The 20,491-nt window shown below is 32.9% G+C and overlaps 2 protein-coding genes across 13 annotated transcripts in view; both read right to left on the bottom strand.

The window, feature by feature from the left end:
* Nucleotides 1-1,709, bottom strand: part of LOC116738619 — a 211,474-nt gene extending 209,765 nt beyond the window's left edge. The window contains exon 1 of the mRNA XM_032601220.1: nucleotides 1,518-1,709. The gene's annotated coding sequence lies outside the window, so the exon portion shown is untranslated. The remainder of the gene's footprint in view (nucleotides 1-1,517) is intronic.
* The window catches only part of Nos (nitric oxide synthase), a 1,339,001-nt gene that overhangs the window by 182,342 nt on the left and 1,136,168 nt on the right, over nucleotides 1-20,491 (bottom strand). For all 12 annotated transcript variants that reach the window (XM_032601207.1, XM_031933451.2, XM_032601209.1 and 9 more), the window contains 1 exon segment: nucleotides 2,787-2,911. In XM_032601207.1, the coding sequence (XP_032457098.1) occupies nucleotides 2,787-2,911 (125 nt within the window).

Genomic DNA, 20,491 nt, shown 5'->3' with positions numbered 1-20,491 from the left:
AATTTTTGAAAGATGATGTCTAAACTATCAGAAATCACAAAATTACCAGAAAGGTTGATGTTGACTGTATGGCCCAGGAAAAGTCGTTAAAGATGACGATTTTCGCAAAAAACTTTTTTTTATTTAATGCCTATTTTACGTATTTTTTCACACTAATTTCAAATCTGCCCCTTGAAATTTTGTAGGATTTTTGTTGTTGCTCCTTGCTTTATTACGATTAAATATGATAAACTTGACTGTTTGATTGATCTCAGTTCTTTTCAAATCACCGTATTCTTCTTCCGAAATATTACTCAGTTGTAATGCCCACTCGAATCTCTTGAAATAATCGTTGACTGTTGTTCCGTCGGACAAACGATATTCTTGATACTTGAACGGAGGAGCTTTGGGTTGAACTTGAGAAGTAGATTCAGGCTGGCTTGTAACAGGAGTGGTAACTTGTGGAATAGCAATCCTCAGACCTTTGATTGATCTCAGTTCTTTTCTATCTGTAATTTCGTTGCGGAATATATCAAACTCGCCTAACCTTTTACTTTTTCAAAATTATTATTACTTTTTATTTATTACTTGTACTTAACATTCTCTAATTTTAAGTATTCTGTCGTAGAGAAAAAACTGATCCTCCGCCGAGCGCCATTGAGCCTGACCTTTTTTCTACCCTTTTTTTGGCCTTCTTCTACTCTTGTGCAACTCAAAGAGAAAGATTGGGAAATGAGCAGGAATTAAGGGAGGGAAAGTCTTTCTCTCTCGCACTAATACGCGTTTCCTATGTTTCTCACTCGCACTCACAGGTTCCCCATGTCCAGTCTCCTCGTTCTCCTTACTGTATAGGCCATGTGGTGATTACAATATGAATTTACCATGTATGAATAATGATAAAAAAAAATGTTCAAAAAATTGTTTAAAACCATTTAATGACAAAACAGATTTTAACGCAACTGAATATATAACATATCAAAGGAAAAATTGCGGAAAAAAATAACATTTAAAGGAAAGACGAACAATAAATAATATGTAGGTAATAGATCAGTTGTTCCTTATAATTCATTTTTGCTACTATATTCAACTGTCATATTAATGTAGAGTATGCTTAATCGTTTAGTGTGTAAAATATTTATTGTATTGTTATAAAGACCATGATTGTGCATTTATAAAAATGAGTATTATTGATGTTAGTTCTAGTTTTGATAATAACGTTGAAAAGGGAAATGATATCTACGATTATGATGAAATCAAACAATGTATTAATACACGATACATTTGCCCCCTAGTTATTTTATAGATTACTGAAATATCCAATGCATGAATTATCCCACATTATATACAGATTAGCAGTTCATCTCATTAATAAACAATATGTATTTTTTAAAGAAGGATGTAAATATATATATTGATAGATTTATACTTAATCAGATAGATCAAAATTCAAGACGATATATATGCACAGATATTCCATACAATTATGTATTCAATAAAATTATGAAAGAAAATGACTGCAAGAAAAAGATTTTACAAACCAGTTTTTGCAAGGATGTATTCCGTTAATCCAAAAGATCGAGAAGAATTGTATTTACGATTACTATTATTACATGTAAAGGTTGTTTCTCCAATGAAAGAACAATGAAGGACCTTATTATTATTCCTTTTGTTCCTTATTATTATTCCTCCAATTCCTTTTCACGTGTAATAGCCCTTATTTCTCGCTGTTTACATAGCTAAAGATATAGTTACCCATGTAAATTCATTAACTGTTTCACATTACTTGTTATTAATAACATTAAAATTTAGTTTTCTTATTTATTGCAAATTATTTATCGAAAATAATTGAAAAATTATTTTGTGCGTAGAATTTTCAGCTCAATATGCAGCTTCACTTATAACACTTATGGCGATTTTTCGCATTTGTTGAAGCAGACTTAAGTTGTTGTTGGAACACACTATGGAAAAAATAGTCATTGTTTTGATTATACCATACAGATGATAGCACGGACATTTATACACATGAAAGTGGACTTTACAAAATTCGATTGCAATATTCCATCCATTCCTCCGCCGACAGACAGACACAGAGCAAGCTAAATACAAGCGTATTAAAAAAACAAAAGTCAGTATAATAACGCTTTAGCATTTGCATAGAAAAAAATTAAAAAATCATCATATCGTGGTTTTTAATTCTGATTAGTAGCATTTCTACGGCGACTTCTCTTTTAATATTTTTTTACGATTAATATCTACAACTTAAGTGCGGGAAGTAGCCATAATCCCTGTCTGCAAATAATACATGACTGGCTGCACGATTTGCAAAACGTTACGCAAGAAAATTTTTAATGCCTTACTATTGAGTCTTAAGAACAGATCTGTGTCGAAAGGCATTGCTACAAGTTTTAGCCGTAAGAAATTTTGTAGGATAACTGCGAGTCTTAAGACATTTTTACGGTCACTTTCGGTTTACTTCTGGTCAACTTCCGATGTACTATGAGTCAACTTCTGGTTCACCTCAACCCTTAGAAGGGGATAAACTGAAATATCAAAAAACCGACCTGCAATCTAAATTCTAGATTTTCGGATTTACTTCCGGTCAATTTCCGGTTAACTTCTGGTCATTTTCTGGACAACTTTCGGTTTACTTTCCGTCAATTTCCGGTTTATTTGCAGTCAGCTTCTGGTTCACCCCAAAACTTAGAAGGGGTGGTTTAGGGGATAAAGTGAATTATCGAAAAGTGTCGCGCCTACAGCACGACGCCTCTTAATATAATAGAGAATTGTATAATTAGGAAATAACATACTTTTTTTATTTTTCATTTCAGCCTTGCGATGATGCCAAAATCCACGAAACGGTGCAATTCCGGTACCTGGACCCACTAATATTATTGGTACATTCGGATCCTGAGGCATATAAAAATTGGGTGCACTGTAATAAAAATTGTAAAATTATTATTAATTGGTGAGGAATAAAATTAATAGTTAATTATACGTTATTAACAGGTAGTAACTAGCGCGCTAGGCGCAGATTCGCTTTGCATCGCTTCGCATATTGCGTCTAAGGCATTACCACTGACGCTCGCGCTACGCGCTCGCTGTCTAACGTTATTTTAAAAACAATTACAAACCATTATCATTTCGTAAAATAAAAAAAAAATATTTTTCTATGTAGTAATTTAAATTATATTAGATAGGAATTCGCTTTCTTAAGCCACAACTGGCGCTCAAGATACATGCAAAATTCCATAAGGTTGCCGAAATTGAAACTATCTTATCAGTAGAAAATACATTGGTTTATATGTGAGCTGTGACGTCACGCTTAATAAGACAAATTCTATTACATTCCTAAAACATAAATTTTGCACAGAGACAGTTTATTACATAATTTAAACAGAAAAAGTATTAGTTTTATTATGATTTAAGCAAAGCCAAACAGCTGTCCGTTGACTTTGTCAAAGCGAGGCAGCAAGCTTGTCCACTGCGCATACATTGTGATACAGATCTCGCGACCGGCTGGCGACATGTCCACGCAACTGCCTGCGCTGTGTATGTTTTAACGTTTCAAAGCAGCCTCCTGGCTTCCGCTTACCGCAATGTTCCGCTCGTTTCGAGTTTTCGGTGATATTATTAGTAAGTGCGTAATGCAAAACGGCAACGACAATACGATACTGCAGTAGTGTTAGTACATGTTATGGTGTCTGTATACTGTATATTGTATTTTTAAGAGCCTCCACCCACCGTGATTTTACTCGTGGGTCGGCTGCTCGCGGTTCTTATCCATAAGCTAGTGCAAAAAGTATTTAAAAGTAATGCAACCGGAATAGTACCAACGATGCGATGTGTATCAGTCATCGAGGAATTCTGCAATGTAGGAGAATACGTAACTTTATAAAAAAACTTGAGTTTTTTCTTGAAGGTTATCTCTTGTTTTTGCTGTTGATCCTGCTGCATCTACTACTGTGCTGATGATATATTTGGCTTGCTAGATGCTGTCTGAATGACCATCACACAAGAATCACAAACCGAAAAAAATGGGTTTTCAACTTTTAACGTGCATGTGTATGTTTAAAATCATACCCTGTTGGAAAAGGTCGATAGAAGTCGATTAGATCACTTATCGACTTGAATAGTGAATCTTAATTTCACTTTTTGCATTAGAACTTGATAAAAAGTGATAAAATACGATACAAATCAATATAAATCGATAAAACTTAATATGAAAAATTACAATTGAAATTGATAGAATTTCAAGAAGATCATGGTCTATCGATTTCAATTGCAATTTTTCATATTGAGTATTATCGACTTATATCGATTTTTATCATATTTTATCACGTTTTATCAAGTTCTAATGCAAAAAATGGAATTACGATTCACTATTCAAGACAATTGAAATCTTATCGACTTTAATGGTGAATTCTAATCGATTTCAATCGATTTCTATTCACTTTTTCCAGCAGGGTAAGTTCATCGATAAACAACGATGACTTTTACAATATTTAAGATTTATTTATTTTTGGAAGCGCGAAGCGCGATCTGCTGTACCGACCACGCGCTTGCTCTTGCTCCGTATTTCACTCCGTGCTTTGTATGAATTGATTTCACAGTGATTAATTGATTTTTTATCTATTTTTTATACCGGAGGGTATGCCGAGGGTACCCAAGGATACCTTGGGCTATCCGAGGGTATCTTAGGTTACCTTCATGACAGAGTAGCCACCGCGACAAATTCCCCCATGCATGCATGCGATATACTAGATGAACGCACCTACATTCACGAAATATATGCAGTTACATACAATATAACTTGATATTTTTCTACGTGACTCTAAGGGTAGCTTTTTGGCCGCATTCTTAGAGTCACGTAAATTTTTCGGAAAACTCTTAGTCACGTAAATTTTCTGGAAAACTCTTAGAGTCACGTAAAAGCTCCGAGACACGCAAATTTTTCTTTACAGTCGCGTAAACCTTCCAGTCACGTAAATTAATAAAAATACAATCCTGCAAATTTTACGTGACTGTAGCTTTTACGTTTCTATAACTATTTACGTGACTTCACATTTTACGTTCATTTAGAATTTACAAATTTTTAGTGAATTCACTCAGTTAATAAATAAGTAAAATGTTGAATACGAGAACTATTTTTTTGTTTATTTTAATCATGTTGATTTAAGGTATATAAACGATTTTTTAACGAAGTTTACATAATAACCATGTCTTTCACACATTTAAATTTTTTTTCGCAAATGAGATTATACTTATATATTGCGCAATGCAATGCAAATCCTGGCCCAGCAAAGGTGTCACAAAATACAAAAGAGCACTGATCATCTCCAGTGATAGAGGTGTGGTAACGCAGAATCTCCAACAGTACTTCCATAAAATACTTCCAGATCATGGTTGGCATAAGCTCCATACATCAGTAAACACAGAAGAGCTTCTTGATATGTCTATTTTCTATTCAAACAGGTTTTGCAGAAATAATTAAAGTCATCTGCTTTCATTGGTTCAGTAATTTTAATTTTATCGCATTTTGTATGTACCCATTTCGAACAAATGGAGCACTCAATACATTCAGTCGATACTACTTTCTTACACTTTCTACAATAGTAGATCATTTCTTGTGTTTGATCTGTCACTGCTTCCATCAACCGAATTGTGGTTTTTGAATCTAAATGTTTATCTAATATATCAAAGTTTATATATACAGATGCCAATTGTTCAGGAATTTTGCTTAGTTTGTTTTGAAAAGACGTAAATGGAATTTTGATGGAATCTTCGATGATAATCTTTACAAATTTTGGATCAAAACCAAGCCATAATAGGATTTTTCTGATTTGTTCTTCGTTGCTCAAGTCAACGAATGCTTGAGGATTTTGTTTCAACGGTCCTCCGATTACTGAACTAACTTTTCCTTTTGGCCTGCCTTTCACGTTTATTGGTTTTGTAGTTATTAACTTCTTTTTTGCTCATTCACTGACTCTTTAATCTTTTTCTCATCGCTGATTTGAGCTGGATCAGTAATCTTTTTTCCACCACTGATTTGTACTGACTCAGCAATTTCTTTTCATCGGAGAAAGTGTCTAGTTCTGATTGACATAGCATCTTTTGCTCTTTCAAATCACTGTACAAACGAAGCTTTTTTTCAAAACTATCTTCGATAGTTTCAGGGTTTTTCTGAAATTCTTGAGTGTGTTTCTCTATCGTATTTTCATCAACATTCTCTCTAAACTTACTCTTCACACTTTCATAAGATTTCTCCATTGTTGTCATCTTCATAGCTCTTTCAACATCTTTGTCATTAATATTCTCTTCGTCGTGGTCTTTAAGAAGATTATGTAAGACTTGATCTGGTCCTAAGATATTTTCCACTACGTTATCAATGTCATCTATCTCAGAAGAAGAATCTTTCAATATTTTCTCATACTTTTCAATTATATTTTTATACAATTCCATGAACTGAGCATTAACGTTTTCAGGCATCTGGAAAATATATAATTTGAAAGTAAAACATTCTATGGAATATATTTTTTTAATTATTTAAGACAGATCATGTTCTCACCTCTAGGTCACTTTCATGATTGTGCGAACATATGACTTTTTTAACAATGTAATAGGCTTTCTTGACTGGTTTTTGTAACCGCATAGTAAATGGACAGTTGGTTTTCTGACTTCTGAGTAAGGAAAACGTTTATCATTAGTGAATTACGTAAATATTTGATAACTTATATTTTATTCTATTCGATAAGTTTTTTATTATTTTAGACATACCTGACATTTCTTATTCCACTTCCATTGGACTTGAAAATTCCTCCTTTTTTGCAGGTATAAGTTGCATAAGTGTGGAAGTTGCCAAGTGTGGAAATAATTCCAATTCTCTTTCATCTTTCGTTTGATTGGATCTAGTATCCCCTTTAGATGTATCAAAATACTCTTTGTATTTAGTCAAATACTCGTCAAATGCTTTAAAACAAGGAAACGTCTGACCGGCGTAAAATGGTAGTTCATTATTGTCCATTTTCGAAAAATGGAAATCAGGGCAACTTATATTCGAACTACGTTACTCTTTTATTGGATTCTCTGAAAGAGTAAAATATTCTGCCTGAAGAAACGAAAGAGTCAATCCTAACTTGTATTCGAATTGTATGTTTGCTTTTCAGGTGAATACAAGACTGAACGAGAGAAAAATCGTTTACGCGTGAAGAAACAAAAGACAGTCAGCGTTAAGCGCAACTCTTATATTTTGCCGCTGTGCTCTTCGAGGTTTTTGTTTTCTTTCTTTACACCCGTTCAACCAATGTCGTTGCGGGTGTAAAGTTATTGGTCAGTTGAAAAAATGGCGCGTAATTTGAATTGTGACTCATGATCATCTAACCTACAAAATCGTTTTAAAATATATAAAAAATTATTTTTATTGATTAGTTAATTAATAAAAACAATTCAACAACAAAAATAAAAACTATTAATTAATAGAAATTCATTGCATCATATTTTTATAAAAAGTAACCTAAGTCTGTTCTCGCGTTGGATCTTGAATACGACTGAAAATGACACTGAGGATACTCGCACTACTAAATTGCCCGATGTTGAAACCATTCCAAATTTGCCATTATTTGCACAATAAAGTCAACGACGCTCCATAGATACACGAGCTTTATTTTTTCTTTGTATCTACTGTGATTCCTCGCAATTGTCCTCTTCTATTTGTAGGTGTTGGCATTTTAATATCAGCAAGTGTTAGACTAGACTTTTCTAAAAATAATTGTTTTAACGATTCTTCTAAATTGTCTTCTAAGTCTAATTGTATGCTTTGATTTGTACAATTGTCTGTTGCAACTGTTTTAACATATTTTTTACTTTTGAAATAATCTAGTATATTTTTCATAGTGGTTGACCTTGAATAGTAAATTGGATCTGCTTGCTCCGAAATCACCTCCATCAATTCGTCCATTATTGCTTTTAGCCTCCTTCTTTTTTCTCCAATAGTTAAGCGACTTGGAGTATTAACTTTTGCAGTTACAGTTTTAGTTGTATCTTCTTTATTTGCATTCTCAAAATTGCTTCTTCTACTTGATGACGATTTTGTTTTAATAGGTTTTACTAAGGGCATAACTGTGCTCGGACCTGGTGGCGATAGTGGTAGTGATTCAGAACTATTTGAAAAAGAGTTGTTTGTTGAACTTTTTAAGCATCTCTCTAAACAAATATCTTTGCAAAACAGAGGCATTTTCAGAGATAAACGTATAGCTAAAATGTGACGACATGGTAATCCCATACTGGTCATTTCAAAACAATTACACGAATATGGAGTGATATAGATTTCTTCTTTACGACATATAGCAGTGCATGTTTGCGATACAGCATCAAAATTAAGCAACGTCATGAATTCAAAATATTGAAATTGTTCAAGATCAACTTTATAAGCATAATGAGTTAATAAGCAATCCTTGTATAAAACTTTCGCTTTTTCAAAGTCAGTGATCGTAACATCTTTAGAATTGATTCTTAATATGTCCTGAATATCTTTCAGTCTATTACACTTTAATCTATAATTAGTCCATTTAAAAAATTTTTTAATAAAATCTATCTACGTACTGTAGGTTCCAATCTCATTTTTTAATTTTCCATTCAGAGATATTGTTTGTTAAATTTTTTAGATTCAAGTTAAAGATTTTAAATTTGACCCATTCATCTGTAATATTTTGCCAATTGTCTCTAAAATAATTTTTTATTACGTCAGGAGAAGTCGAACTGAATTGCGAATGAGCATTGTCATAATCAATTTGGCACGAATTTTTTACCATCTTGTCCAGGCACCGAAGAGCATTCTCTTTTTGTTCCTTAGTGATTTTCATCTTTGTTAGGCATACCTCTCTGCTAAATATTCTTACTGTATGAAATTGACAGATAAATAATCTACCCCAATCAAAAACTTCTCTCAACTAGATCCTTGTCAGTTATAAAACCGCGTGTCTTTTTAACACCTTCTAAATTATCTTTTTTAAATCACTCCAACAACCATTTTACTATTGGTCGAGATTCGTTAACTAAAATTCCTACTAGTAATGTGACTACGCCCTTCGCCATTTTCAATGACAAAAAGCATTAAAGAAAATCGTCAGCTAAAAATTTTGTAAGTAGAATCAATGCACATTACTTCTGGGTATTTCTTCATATTTTGTTTCATCTCTGGCGTTGGGAAATACATTCCTTGAAATTGTGAATTTTCCTCTAAATTTTCGACTTCGGCTACTATAAAGTTAAAAAATAAAATTCATTAGTTGAAAGTTTAGATAGTATATTGTATGTAATTTTCTCTAGTTACTTACTATATTTAGTTTCTAGCAGTTGTACAGCAGCTTCAATGTCATTTGCATTTTTATCTTTATTTTTATTGAAAGCATTATACAAATCTTGTGGCATAATTTGCTTCTTAGTTTTGTCCATCATATGCTCATGTAATAAGGAGGTCTTGCAATTTAGACTATGCAGAAATGTAGCTTCTTCTATTTCTTGTTTAGTCAATCGTCTCACATCGGACAAGTTTTCATAAAACGCCTATATGACAATTAACAAATTTATTTGAATTTCAATTATAAAGTGAACATAATATAATTAAACGCATCTCATCTCATATCCTTCATGATTTGTGTGCTCTAAATTCAATTCTGTAATAACATAAAATTTCCCTTCTTTGGCTTGAAATTTAATAAAACACTCACAATTTCTTTTTAATGTTCTATAAAAATTAACGATAGTTTTATTCAATTATTAATTTATTTGTACATACATTTTCCAACTATAGTAAAGATAAAACTATATACCTTCCACTGCGCTGTCCAGTTGCTTCTGACAGAGATTCTCTTTCTTCTCCATATTTACACACTTTAATAAGTGTATGATATTTAACAACAGGTTTTATTTTTTTCAAATTCAATGATTTGTATGGCTGTGAACGACCAGTAACAAATTTTTGTTTATGATATGCTTCATAAGTAGCGATACGTTTTTCTAATTCTTCATCCGTTTGAAAAACTTGTTTCAATTTTAGGACTGGTACTGTAAATATAAATATTTTAAAAAAGATACTAACAAGTCAAGATTAATTAACTCCGTCATCCATGATGAAGTTTAAGTGTTTGGCAGAGGGCTGATGTTCAGAGTAAAGAGTGCATATTTAAGGAAATATAGAAATAATAAGTATGCCTTCTAATAGTAAATTACTAGGGAGGAACACATTTGGACAGTCCATTGGGCTCGGGTGGCAATTTACATGAGAGATGGGCTGTTTAATTTCCTTTTCATGGTATGTATACTGTTATTCTATGCACCAGAACTGAAAATGCACATTCCTCTCCACAGGTCCAGAGACCTGGAAGGGAATGTGGTACGTTTTTTGCAGGTATGGAGAAAAAGTATATATACTCAAATACTAAGTTAATGTTTTTATAATTTTATGTATAATTATTATAAGATAAAAATTTGCCTGATGCAAAGTATGATGTTTGCAATCAGTGTCCATCACTTTGTTTTAGATCAATGTACTAATAGTGAGCCCTAATAAACCACCATTTTAGATAACTGTAGGTATTAATGCTGGGTATACTTACTTGACTCCAGTCACGCTTCGAGCCACATATATATATATATATATATATATATATATATATATATATATATATATATATATATATATATATATATATATATATATATATATATCAACTATTGCTCACAATTTTCACAAATACCCAATGCGTATTTTTTTCGAGATGTTATCATATATTATAATGATGCTATATATAGGGCAATGTACTATATATGTGATGCCAATAAGCTATAACCTAAACTAAAATATAATGATGCATCGTTATTAGGAGTAGGTTAGAAAATCGTATATAGGGAGAAAAAAAATGGAGCAACGTAAAAATTTAAAGCCACGTAAAATGTGGAGTCACGTAAATAGTTATAGAAACGTAAAAGTTACAGTCACGTAAAAATTTGCAGTCACGTAAAATTTGCAGGATTGTATTTTTATTAATTTACGTGACTGGAAGGTTTACGCGACTGTAAAGAAAAATTTGCGTGTCTCGGGGCTTTTACGTGACTCTAAGAGTTTTCCAGAAAATTTACGTGACTCTAAGAGTTTTCCGGAAAATTTACGTGACTCCAAGTTGACCGAAAAATTTACGTGACTCTAAGAATGCGGCCAAAAAGCTACCCTTAGAGTCACGTAGAGTCACGTAATTACGTGAATCTTGGTGCGAATAACGACGTCCAAACAAAAAATATTTTAAAAATAACTAAAATTCATCATCCACTATCGATTGAGAGGAGTTGCACTGCCTTACTGTACTATATAAATTAAAATATATCGTCGACTGTATATTAAAAACATAATTTTTTAATTCTTATGTGCTACTTTTTTCTTCTACTATGGCTTCTGGCGCTTTCGGTACTGCTGCTTCTACATCATGTACAGTAACACTATCACTTGCTCTTTCTTGCCGTACGGTAGGGCTGAAACTTTGCTGTATGTACGAGCTAGACCTCGATGATCGTTCAGCTAGGCTGATCTGACTTCTGGTGCTCCTTGGGCATACGGTAGGTCCCAGTTTCTACTGTGCACTAAGGCTGGTGGATTATATCCTCCTGCTCCTTGTACAGTAGACGTGGACTGGAAAGCTACTAACTTCTGGTGCTCGTTGCTCCAAATTTTGTACTGATGGGATACTATTGAAATATTATGGGTATCCTGGTCGATCTTCCACATATGGCACCGGCAACAAGAAAGGATGCTGCTGGACTGATAATACTTCATCATGTCTCAGTAGCGTTGACCTGGTATGTGTTGTTGCATGGATTGGTTTTGATTATAACCAAATAATGGAGGACCATATCCTAAAAATTAATAGAAATTTTATTTCACTCTATGATTTAATAAAGTAAATATTTGTTAAAAAGTAAATGGAACTTCAACTATTTTGTCAAAAAATACCTTGCTGATTAATTCCATACTCAAACGGTGGAACATCTTTTTCCCGCTTTATTGTGTCACACCGATTGGGTTCAGAGTAATTTTCTTTGTCAGTCATAAAACAGGGATTAGGTTGAAAATCTGGTTCCCTCTTAATCGTATCACAGTTAATGGGTTCAACGTGCTTTTCCTTCTTTATTGCAACATTGTGACTGCCTTGAACATTGATTTTCTTTGTCGTACTATTGCTCATAATTATACAATCTAGAATAATATCATTCATATTATAATAGATAAGAAGAAACAAAAGTTAATAATAATTAATAATATAATTAAAATATACTCCTTACCATCATCATTATCAGAATCATAAATCTGTCTTCCTGCTTTTGAGTTATCTTCATAGGTATATTTGTCTACTATATTATTCACCTCATTACGAAACTTTAAAATACGTTCTGGACTGATCTTTTTAACGTAGCTAGCGAGAGTCTTGAAAAATAAGATATCATCGTCTGACATATCAGAAAGATAATTTATTTATTTATTTATTTATTTATTTATCAGTAAAGTTACATAAATTACATTTTAGCAATGCAATTTACATACCCGCAGGGATAAACACAGTAATCTGTTTGCGGGACTGACTGCTATCTTACATCTAAATCTTAAAACTATAAAAACTAATCTTTTGAGATTAGTAACCGCAGTCTTATCATTGCACATTGAAAATAGTCTAAAACTAATGATACAGTGATATCTTTTCCTTTATTTCTGTTATTCCACTCTTTTAATATCTTTTCTTTTTGACTACAAATTTGATCTAATCCACTCTTTTAATTTCTTTTTCATATTTTTCGTTGTTAAATTTTTTAATTCATTTGGTAGTTTATTGAATAATTCTATCGCTTTGATGTAGCTGTTTTTTCTACTTACTGTTTTTTCTCTGATCGGAATTTGTATAAATTTTTTTCTTGTATTGCTTGTTGAAGCTTTATGTTTTGATTTTAAAATCTCGTAATGGAAGAATAGTGATTCAAGTTCGCACATTTTCTCAAAATGAAGTGGGTTTCCTTGAGTTACAAAATTATTTTTATTAATGATTTTTAACAGTTTTTTCTGTAGGTTCTTTAACAGTAGTAGAGCATTGGAGTAAGCCCCTCCCCATGCTATAATTCCGTAGCCTATAACGCTGTTGAAGAGCGCGTAATAAATCAATCTTAATCGTTGGTAGGTTCAACAGTTTTGATAATTTATAGAACACAAAGGTTAAATATTTGGTTTTGCTAACAATATATTTTATATGTTCTTCCCATTTCATATGGCTGTCGAAAATTAATCCCAAATATTTACAGTTGCTCACTCTATTTATTTTTTCCTGGCCTATTTTTATGTCTATACTGTTTGGGATACTGTTACTATAATTTCCAAAAATTATAAATACAGTTTTGCTTATGTTTAGTGATAGCCTATTCAAGGCTAACCAGTTTGAAATACAGTTTAGGTCTTCATTCATTTTTACTTCAATGTCGGTCCAGGAGTCAGCCATTGTAATTATCGCAGTATCATCAGCATATGACATCACATTATCTTTAAGCATGTCGTTAACATAAATTATGAATAGTAGAGGGCCAGTATTGTGCCCTGTGGCACACCCGTACTTACAGTTTCTTTGTCGCTAACAATATTTTGTATTTTAACTCTGTGATCTCTATTACTTAAGTAACTAGTCATTAAGTCTAATGCCTTGCCTCGGATCCCATATTTTTCTAATTTTTGCAGTAATGTATTGTGATTAACCGTGTCGAAAGCTTTGGCCAAATCTAGAAAAGCAACCGCTATTGGTTTACTTTGATCTAGACAGTTATATATAATGTTCGATATATATTGTATTGCATCTTTTGTACCCCTATTCTTAACAAAGCCATACTGATTTTTTGAGATGATGTCACAACTACTGATAAAATTGTTTAGTCTGTTATATATTAATTTTTCCAGGATTTTAGCAATATTTGATATTAATGAGATTGGCCTGTAATTTTCAACATAATTTTTGTCTTTTGATTTGTAAATTGGAATAATGTCGGCACTTTTCAAAGCTTCTGGCCAAATGGCTTTTTCGATCGATAGGTTACATATATGTCCAAGTATATCGATTATGTGTCTAGACAAGCTTTTTATTGTTTTAGTATTTATGTTATCCACCCCGCCGCTCTTCAGTGGCATATCTTTAATGATTTTAGTTATTTCAGAATAGTTTGTAGGAAACAGAAAGATCGAAATTTGGTTATGTTTAGGTAGACTTATTGTTTCGTTAATTGGTTGTTTGATTTTTTTACTTAGTTCTGATCCTATGTTACTATTGTATGTGTTCATAATATTAGCTATGTCTTTAGGGTTTTGAGTTTTTTTCCCGTGTTTATTATTTGGTTCAATAATTTGTGTAATTGGTGCATTTTTTTGTTGTGCTTTTGCCTAGTTTTTTATTTATAACTCTCCAAAGATCTCTTAGATTAGAATAGCTTTTCTCAACCTCGGCACAATCGTTTTTTAACTTGGCGTCTTTGACAACTTTATTTAATATTTTCTCATAATTTTTATACTCTTTCTTTAGAGTCTCATTCTTTGGGTTTAGTTGCCAAGTTTTATATAATTGTTCTTTTCCATTACAAGAGTTTATAATTGCACTTGTTATCGAGCTATGCCTTGGCTTATTTTTTTCTAGTTTCTTATTTTTATTTTTAGTAGTTGTTGCTTGGGTAGTACAGTATTTTATTTTACCAATTAGTGAATTAACAGCTTGGTTAGGATCATTCATTGACAATATCTCATTCCAATTTTCTTTGTCCGCGATTTTGTCTAGTTTCCTATAATCTATGCATTCTAATTTCTCGTGCCAATTACTGATTTTAATTTTTTTGAGCGTTATTAGTAGCGGATAGTGATCTGTGATCATATGTTCTATTTTACAAGTGTATGTTTCAATTGTGTTAGTTTTAATAAAGATATTGTCAATGCAAGAACCTGTATTATCAGATGTTGCTGGTCTAGTTATTGTTTGGAAGCCTGGCACATATCCTTTTTCTAAGAAGTTATTCAAATACTCCTGACTAATATTGTCTAGTTTTATTATATCTATATTAAAGTCACCAATAATTAGATGATTTTTGGTATTTTGTTTCTTTTTTAGGTATTCCTTAATGTTACTAATGTAATCAATTTTTGAAATGTCATGAGATCTATATACGCTTGATATTTCTATTTTCTTTTCCTTATCTAATTTTAAACATGTATTTATAACTCTGAGTTTCCCTATTCGTACGATTTCAGTACTCTCCGTTAGGCTTTCATCAATGTAAACCATTACTCCATCCGACCTATTTATTCTACTATTATTGTAATACATTTTATACCCTGTTAATAGAAAATAATTATGATATTCTAGATTCCAGGTTTCTACGCAAACTATCATTAGTGGTTTAATCTCAAGCCTTTCTATAAAAATCTGTAGTTTATCAAAGTTTTTATTTAAACTTCTAATGTTGACATAGAGAATATTTTCTTGGTTATTTTTTAGATAATTATTGAAAGCCTTGATATTTCTAAATACAGTTTCTTTCTTAACATTTTCATTTTTTATACTTTCTATTACTTCAATGTTGTTATCCATGTGTGTGTTATCTTCTTAGATTATGCTGACTGGCAGAAGGAGACGATAGTAATGACGAAACCGATCCAATCCTTGTTGCCGACTGAGTTCTGTTAGACGAGATGTCTATGTTGCCGATATATCTTGTTATTGTAGGACTCACTGGGTAATCAGTTGACTCCACGTATTTTCTTAATTTGTTCTTGAGTACTTGACAAGACTGGCTATCGTTTGCCACATGTTGAATGTCGTAATTGGTTTTGTACCTATTATTATGAAAAATGCAGTTTACACATTTTACCTCCGTCGTTTTCACACAGTTTATTGAATTGCGTGAACCCGCGCATTTTAAGCACACTTTGTCGTTGCAACATTTATGTCCACTGTGTCCAAACCTTCCACAGTTGTAGCAAGGCCTTATGTTGATATCATCATATACTCTACAGTTTTGATATCCAATGAAAACTCTGTTTTTGTTATCTTTTATTCTTTTGTAAATTTCTGAGGAGACTTCAATTATGATGCTAATCTGTTTTGTTCTCTTATTTTCGAAATGGTGAATTGCGGTGCAGCTGGTTTTCAAATCTTTGAAATTTCTTTCATTTATGTCAGCTTCCATATCTTTCAAACTCATCTTCTCAAAATTATCCACTCCTACGACTTTTAGTCTTGGTTTTTTGACCTCTTCCTTCATTATTTCACATACTGATGATAGAATTGTCCAAGATATTTCGAACGTTCTGGCTACTTTCAACCAGAGAATCCCTTCTGGTTTTATCTATGATCTGCGGATTTCCCTTTTCCATTTCTTGATTCTTCTTTGTACTAGAAAATTTTGGCTTCAATGCTTTCTTTGGCTTTGTCTTGTAAGCAGGTGCAGTCCCTTCGAAATCGTCCTCAGAAACGTCAAAGTCAGGGTCAAACAATTTGTCTAAATTTGAACGAGGATCAAGATCATCAAAAGCTGTTGAATCTGACAAAAATCTCATTGACTGATAATGTGGCCAGTTAGGAGTATAAGAATCATCAGGACTATCGCCAGATCTGCACATAGATTCTGAGTTTTTTTCATGTAAATATTTGTTTTTTAAAGAAAGCCATTTGTTCTTCAAAGTTTCTTCTGAAATACAAAAGAATGTAATGAGCAGCTTCGTTGCAATAATGATGCCGACGCAGTTTATCGTGATTTTTTATTGACCAGACTAACAAATATTATTTACTTACTCTTATATCGTAGCTTTTCTGCTATAGTGTCCCAAATTTTCCCCTTTTGGCGACCGTTTTTGTACTGCGAGTCAGTTTTGTTCCAAAAAATGTTGTTTGCTTGTATCTCCGAAATTAGTAATTGTTCTGTCGCATAATCCATAAATAAAAACTTGATAAACACTTGAACAGCGGCCAAAACTTGTAGGTATGCGAATTTGCGGTGTTTTCTGTTCGAGGAACTGCTAATCGCTAATGGTTAGTTTCGATAGACCGCCCGCAATAAAGCTTTAGCTTTTATATTTTAATAATTGTAAAACGCTGGAAGAAGGCTTTTGTGTTCACGTAAAGATTCAGTTTTTGTGAAATTTTGTGCAGTTGAATAATACGACGTGTGCAGATCGCGTATAGTATATGTGTGTATGTGTATATAGTTGTGTTTATTGGTTGAGAAATTTTCACCGTACTGGAAATAAATAATTGTAGTCAGTGTCATAATCAACTTGTGAAAAGAAAAAAATCACTTCGCTTGGCTACACCATGACTGAACCCCGGAGTGCAGAACGGCTAGATTTACAGCAGCTTCTACAAAATTCAGAGATTCCTTTGCCAGACATAACCAGGAGAATCAAGCGATTTCAAATACACGAAATAAACTGTGGAAGGAAATATTTTGGCGAGTATCATCACCTGTTTCCGATATTGAAAATGTATCCAGACAAGTTTAAGGAATACACCAGGATGAAGCCAAGTACCTTTGAGTATTTGTTACTACACATAAAACCGGCTCTGACTAAAAATTGGTGCAACCTCCATACGCAACCAATTCTGGAAGAGGAGCGCCTTGTATTAACATTAAGGTTAATTGATTATTTTAATTATATCTACTTAAAGTACGCAGAAAATTAACATTAACATTTTACTTTTAGGTTTCTAGCAACAGGAAGCTCATACACCCATCTGGCTTTTTCATTCAGAATGGGCGTATCCACTGTGTGCACAGTTATTGAAGAAACAATGACTGTCATTTGGAACAAATTACAGCCTATTCATATGCCAATTCCCACTGCAGATGATTTTGGAATAATCGCTGACAGATTCTACAATAAATGGGATTTTCCACACTGCATTGGAGCTATAGATGGGCGATGCATATAAGGATCAAAAAGCCAGCAAATTCTGGCTCACTATATTATAATTATAAGAAGTTTTTTTCATTTGTACTACAAGCTGCAGTTGATGCAGACTATAGATTTATAACTATTGATGTTGGAGGGTATGGCCATCAGAGCGATGGTGGAACTTTTAAGGAATCTAAGTTATATAAAGCATTTGCAAAGAAAAAACTTAAAATTCCATAAGAGGACGACCTGCCCAACAGTAATACCATCTTACCTTATTGTTTCGTAGCTGATGGAGCGTACCCTTTAATGGAAAATCTTATGAAGCCATTTCCTCAGAGAAATCTTGATAATGTTAAAAATTATTTCAATAAAAGATTGTTACGGACACGAGCAGTAGTAGAAAATGCTTTTGGCTATACGTGCCAAAAGTGGCAAATCTTTTATACAACTATTCAAAAATCTCCGAAAGTTATGATTTCTATAGTAAAATGCACATGTTTACTACAAAACATGTTGATAGATTTGGAGCAGGATAATATTCCTGCTACGTTGACTAGAAGATCAGTAGTACCTATACCAACTAATTTAAGGTCAACACAACAAAATAATTTTACGATTGGTCAAGCCAAAGAGGTACGTGAGGGGTTCAGCAGCTACTTTGTTGAAAATTCCTTAAGCTAAATAAGGCAACAAATAAATTTGATGCTCTAAGTATTTTCCTATTATTTTCATTTTTTTTTTGCTATTAATTCTCAATTTCTAATAACATTTTCAGTTTTATCATCAGTTGTCAAGAGGAGACAGACTGAGAGGGCTAAAGGAAGCCCGGAAGAGTCAGAATATTGATGCTATTGTCCACGATTGATTTCTATAAAAATTGCTAGGCTAATGATTTTTTAATTGTTTGCTACTAATGTGAGTGAAAAGACTCGCAATAAGAAATGAGTTGGCGATGTAACACTTTTAAGTTGAGGTGAATTTTTGAGCCTGAGAATCAGCGTTGCTTCTATATCTTATTCAAATAGTAATAATTCTTTTGAACTTTACATTGACAATATTGAAAATGTTAAATGCTTTCATTTTATACGGATTTTCATGTATGTGTACTACAAGTACAATCATCGCAGAACCAATACAGCTGATTTTTTAATTCATAATATCTTGTGTCATAGATGTAACCATATAGTTTTAATTTCTGATACTTCACAATAATTTTTAAGAAGCTTCATTTATTTTAACAAAATCAAACAATATGTAGTAAAAATTCATTACATTAATGATAAAATATTAATAGTATGCCTAATGGTGATTCGTTTAAGATTTGAATTAAATTTTTAGATTTCTATGGGGCAAATTAGATAGATGACTAATGCGTGATCAAGCATCGCAAGCTATCGACAGCAAAAACTTTGACGAGCTTGTGCCTGCCGATGATGGCTGCCTCGAACCCTTGGGCTTCGTCGATGTTGACGTTCGGCCAGAATATGTCCTCGGACACGAGTACGCTCGATCTTCGGGAGCTCTCCCCAGTCGGTCCAGAAGAGAACCTTGCCAATGTCCAAGTGATGAACCACTCCCTAGAAATTGTATTTTGAAAGCACTATTTTCACATTTTTTTATTAAAAAATACAATATCTAAAAAATGGTTTATTGCTTGGTCATCCAACTTGATATGCTACCCTTTCTAATATGTTGAAACAAAATTTTCTCAGTTTGGATACTGTGCTGTAGCCGGAAGGTCTACTTCTTGAAGAAAATGTCGCGATACGGGTCCATAATAAGACAGAAATAGACTTTCCAGCCACAGCACAGTAAGTAAACTAAGCAAAATATGTTTCAACACATCCCAAAGGTTAGAATATCCAGTACAATGTCCAAGTGATGAACCATTTTTTCAGATATTGTGTTTTGAAAGCACTATTACCACGTTTTTTTGTTAAAAAATACTCTATCTCAAATGTTTGTGGACATCTATATACTTCACAAAGCCTCTTACACAGCTCAGCCAAGTTCTTGCTGTTTTCATAAATATTTGTGTTCTCGTTGATCAGTATCTTGCATAATGTCATCTAACTCTGTTTGTCACCCCTTACTATGAGAATGTAGGAGATGCATCACATACTTGCTGACAGTAATCTCTGATATAGAAAGATCAGACGTATGCCACCTATAAAAATTCAAATTGATATTGTTATAACAACATCGTAACATACTGAGATTAAAATCATTACTTACTTATATTTATATTTCACCCCATCTATAACTTCCAACAGCGGCTTACTTTGTGCATCTATGCTAAGATTTTGGTGAACGCTCTCCAGAGCCTTGCCACCCTCTAGAAAGCCTTATAAATTGTTCAGCGTATCGTTAGAGATCTGTCACTCTGTCTTGATTACAATTGTAAGTTCTGATTTTCTCATGTCTCTTTGCTTACGCATCTCCGAAGTACTACTCAACTGTCTTGCCAGCTTGTGCTTGTATATATCCGTCTGACATTCCACCGACATTCTAGTTGGCAAATGAGTAACTCTGACAGCGGAATTGGTGGTGTTCACC

Source organism: Nasonia vitripennis (assembly GCF_009193385.2).
Source record: "Nasonia vitripennis strain AsymCx chromosome 1 unlocalized genomic scaffold, Nvit_psr_1.1 chr1_random0002, whole genome shotgun sequence".
Classification (NCBI taxonomy): domain Eukaryota; kingdom Metazoa; phylum Arthropoda; class Insecta; order Hymenoptera; family Pteromalidae; genus Nasonia; species Nasonia vitripennis.
Note: the sequence above shows the minus strand (reverse complement) of the source record. Positions and strands in the feature narration are given on the sequence as shown.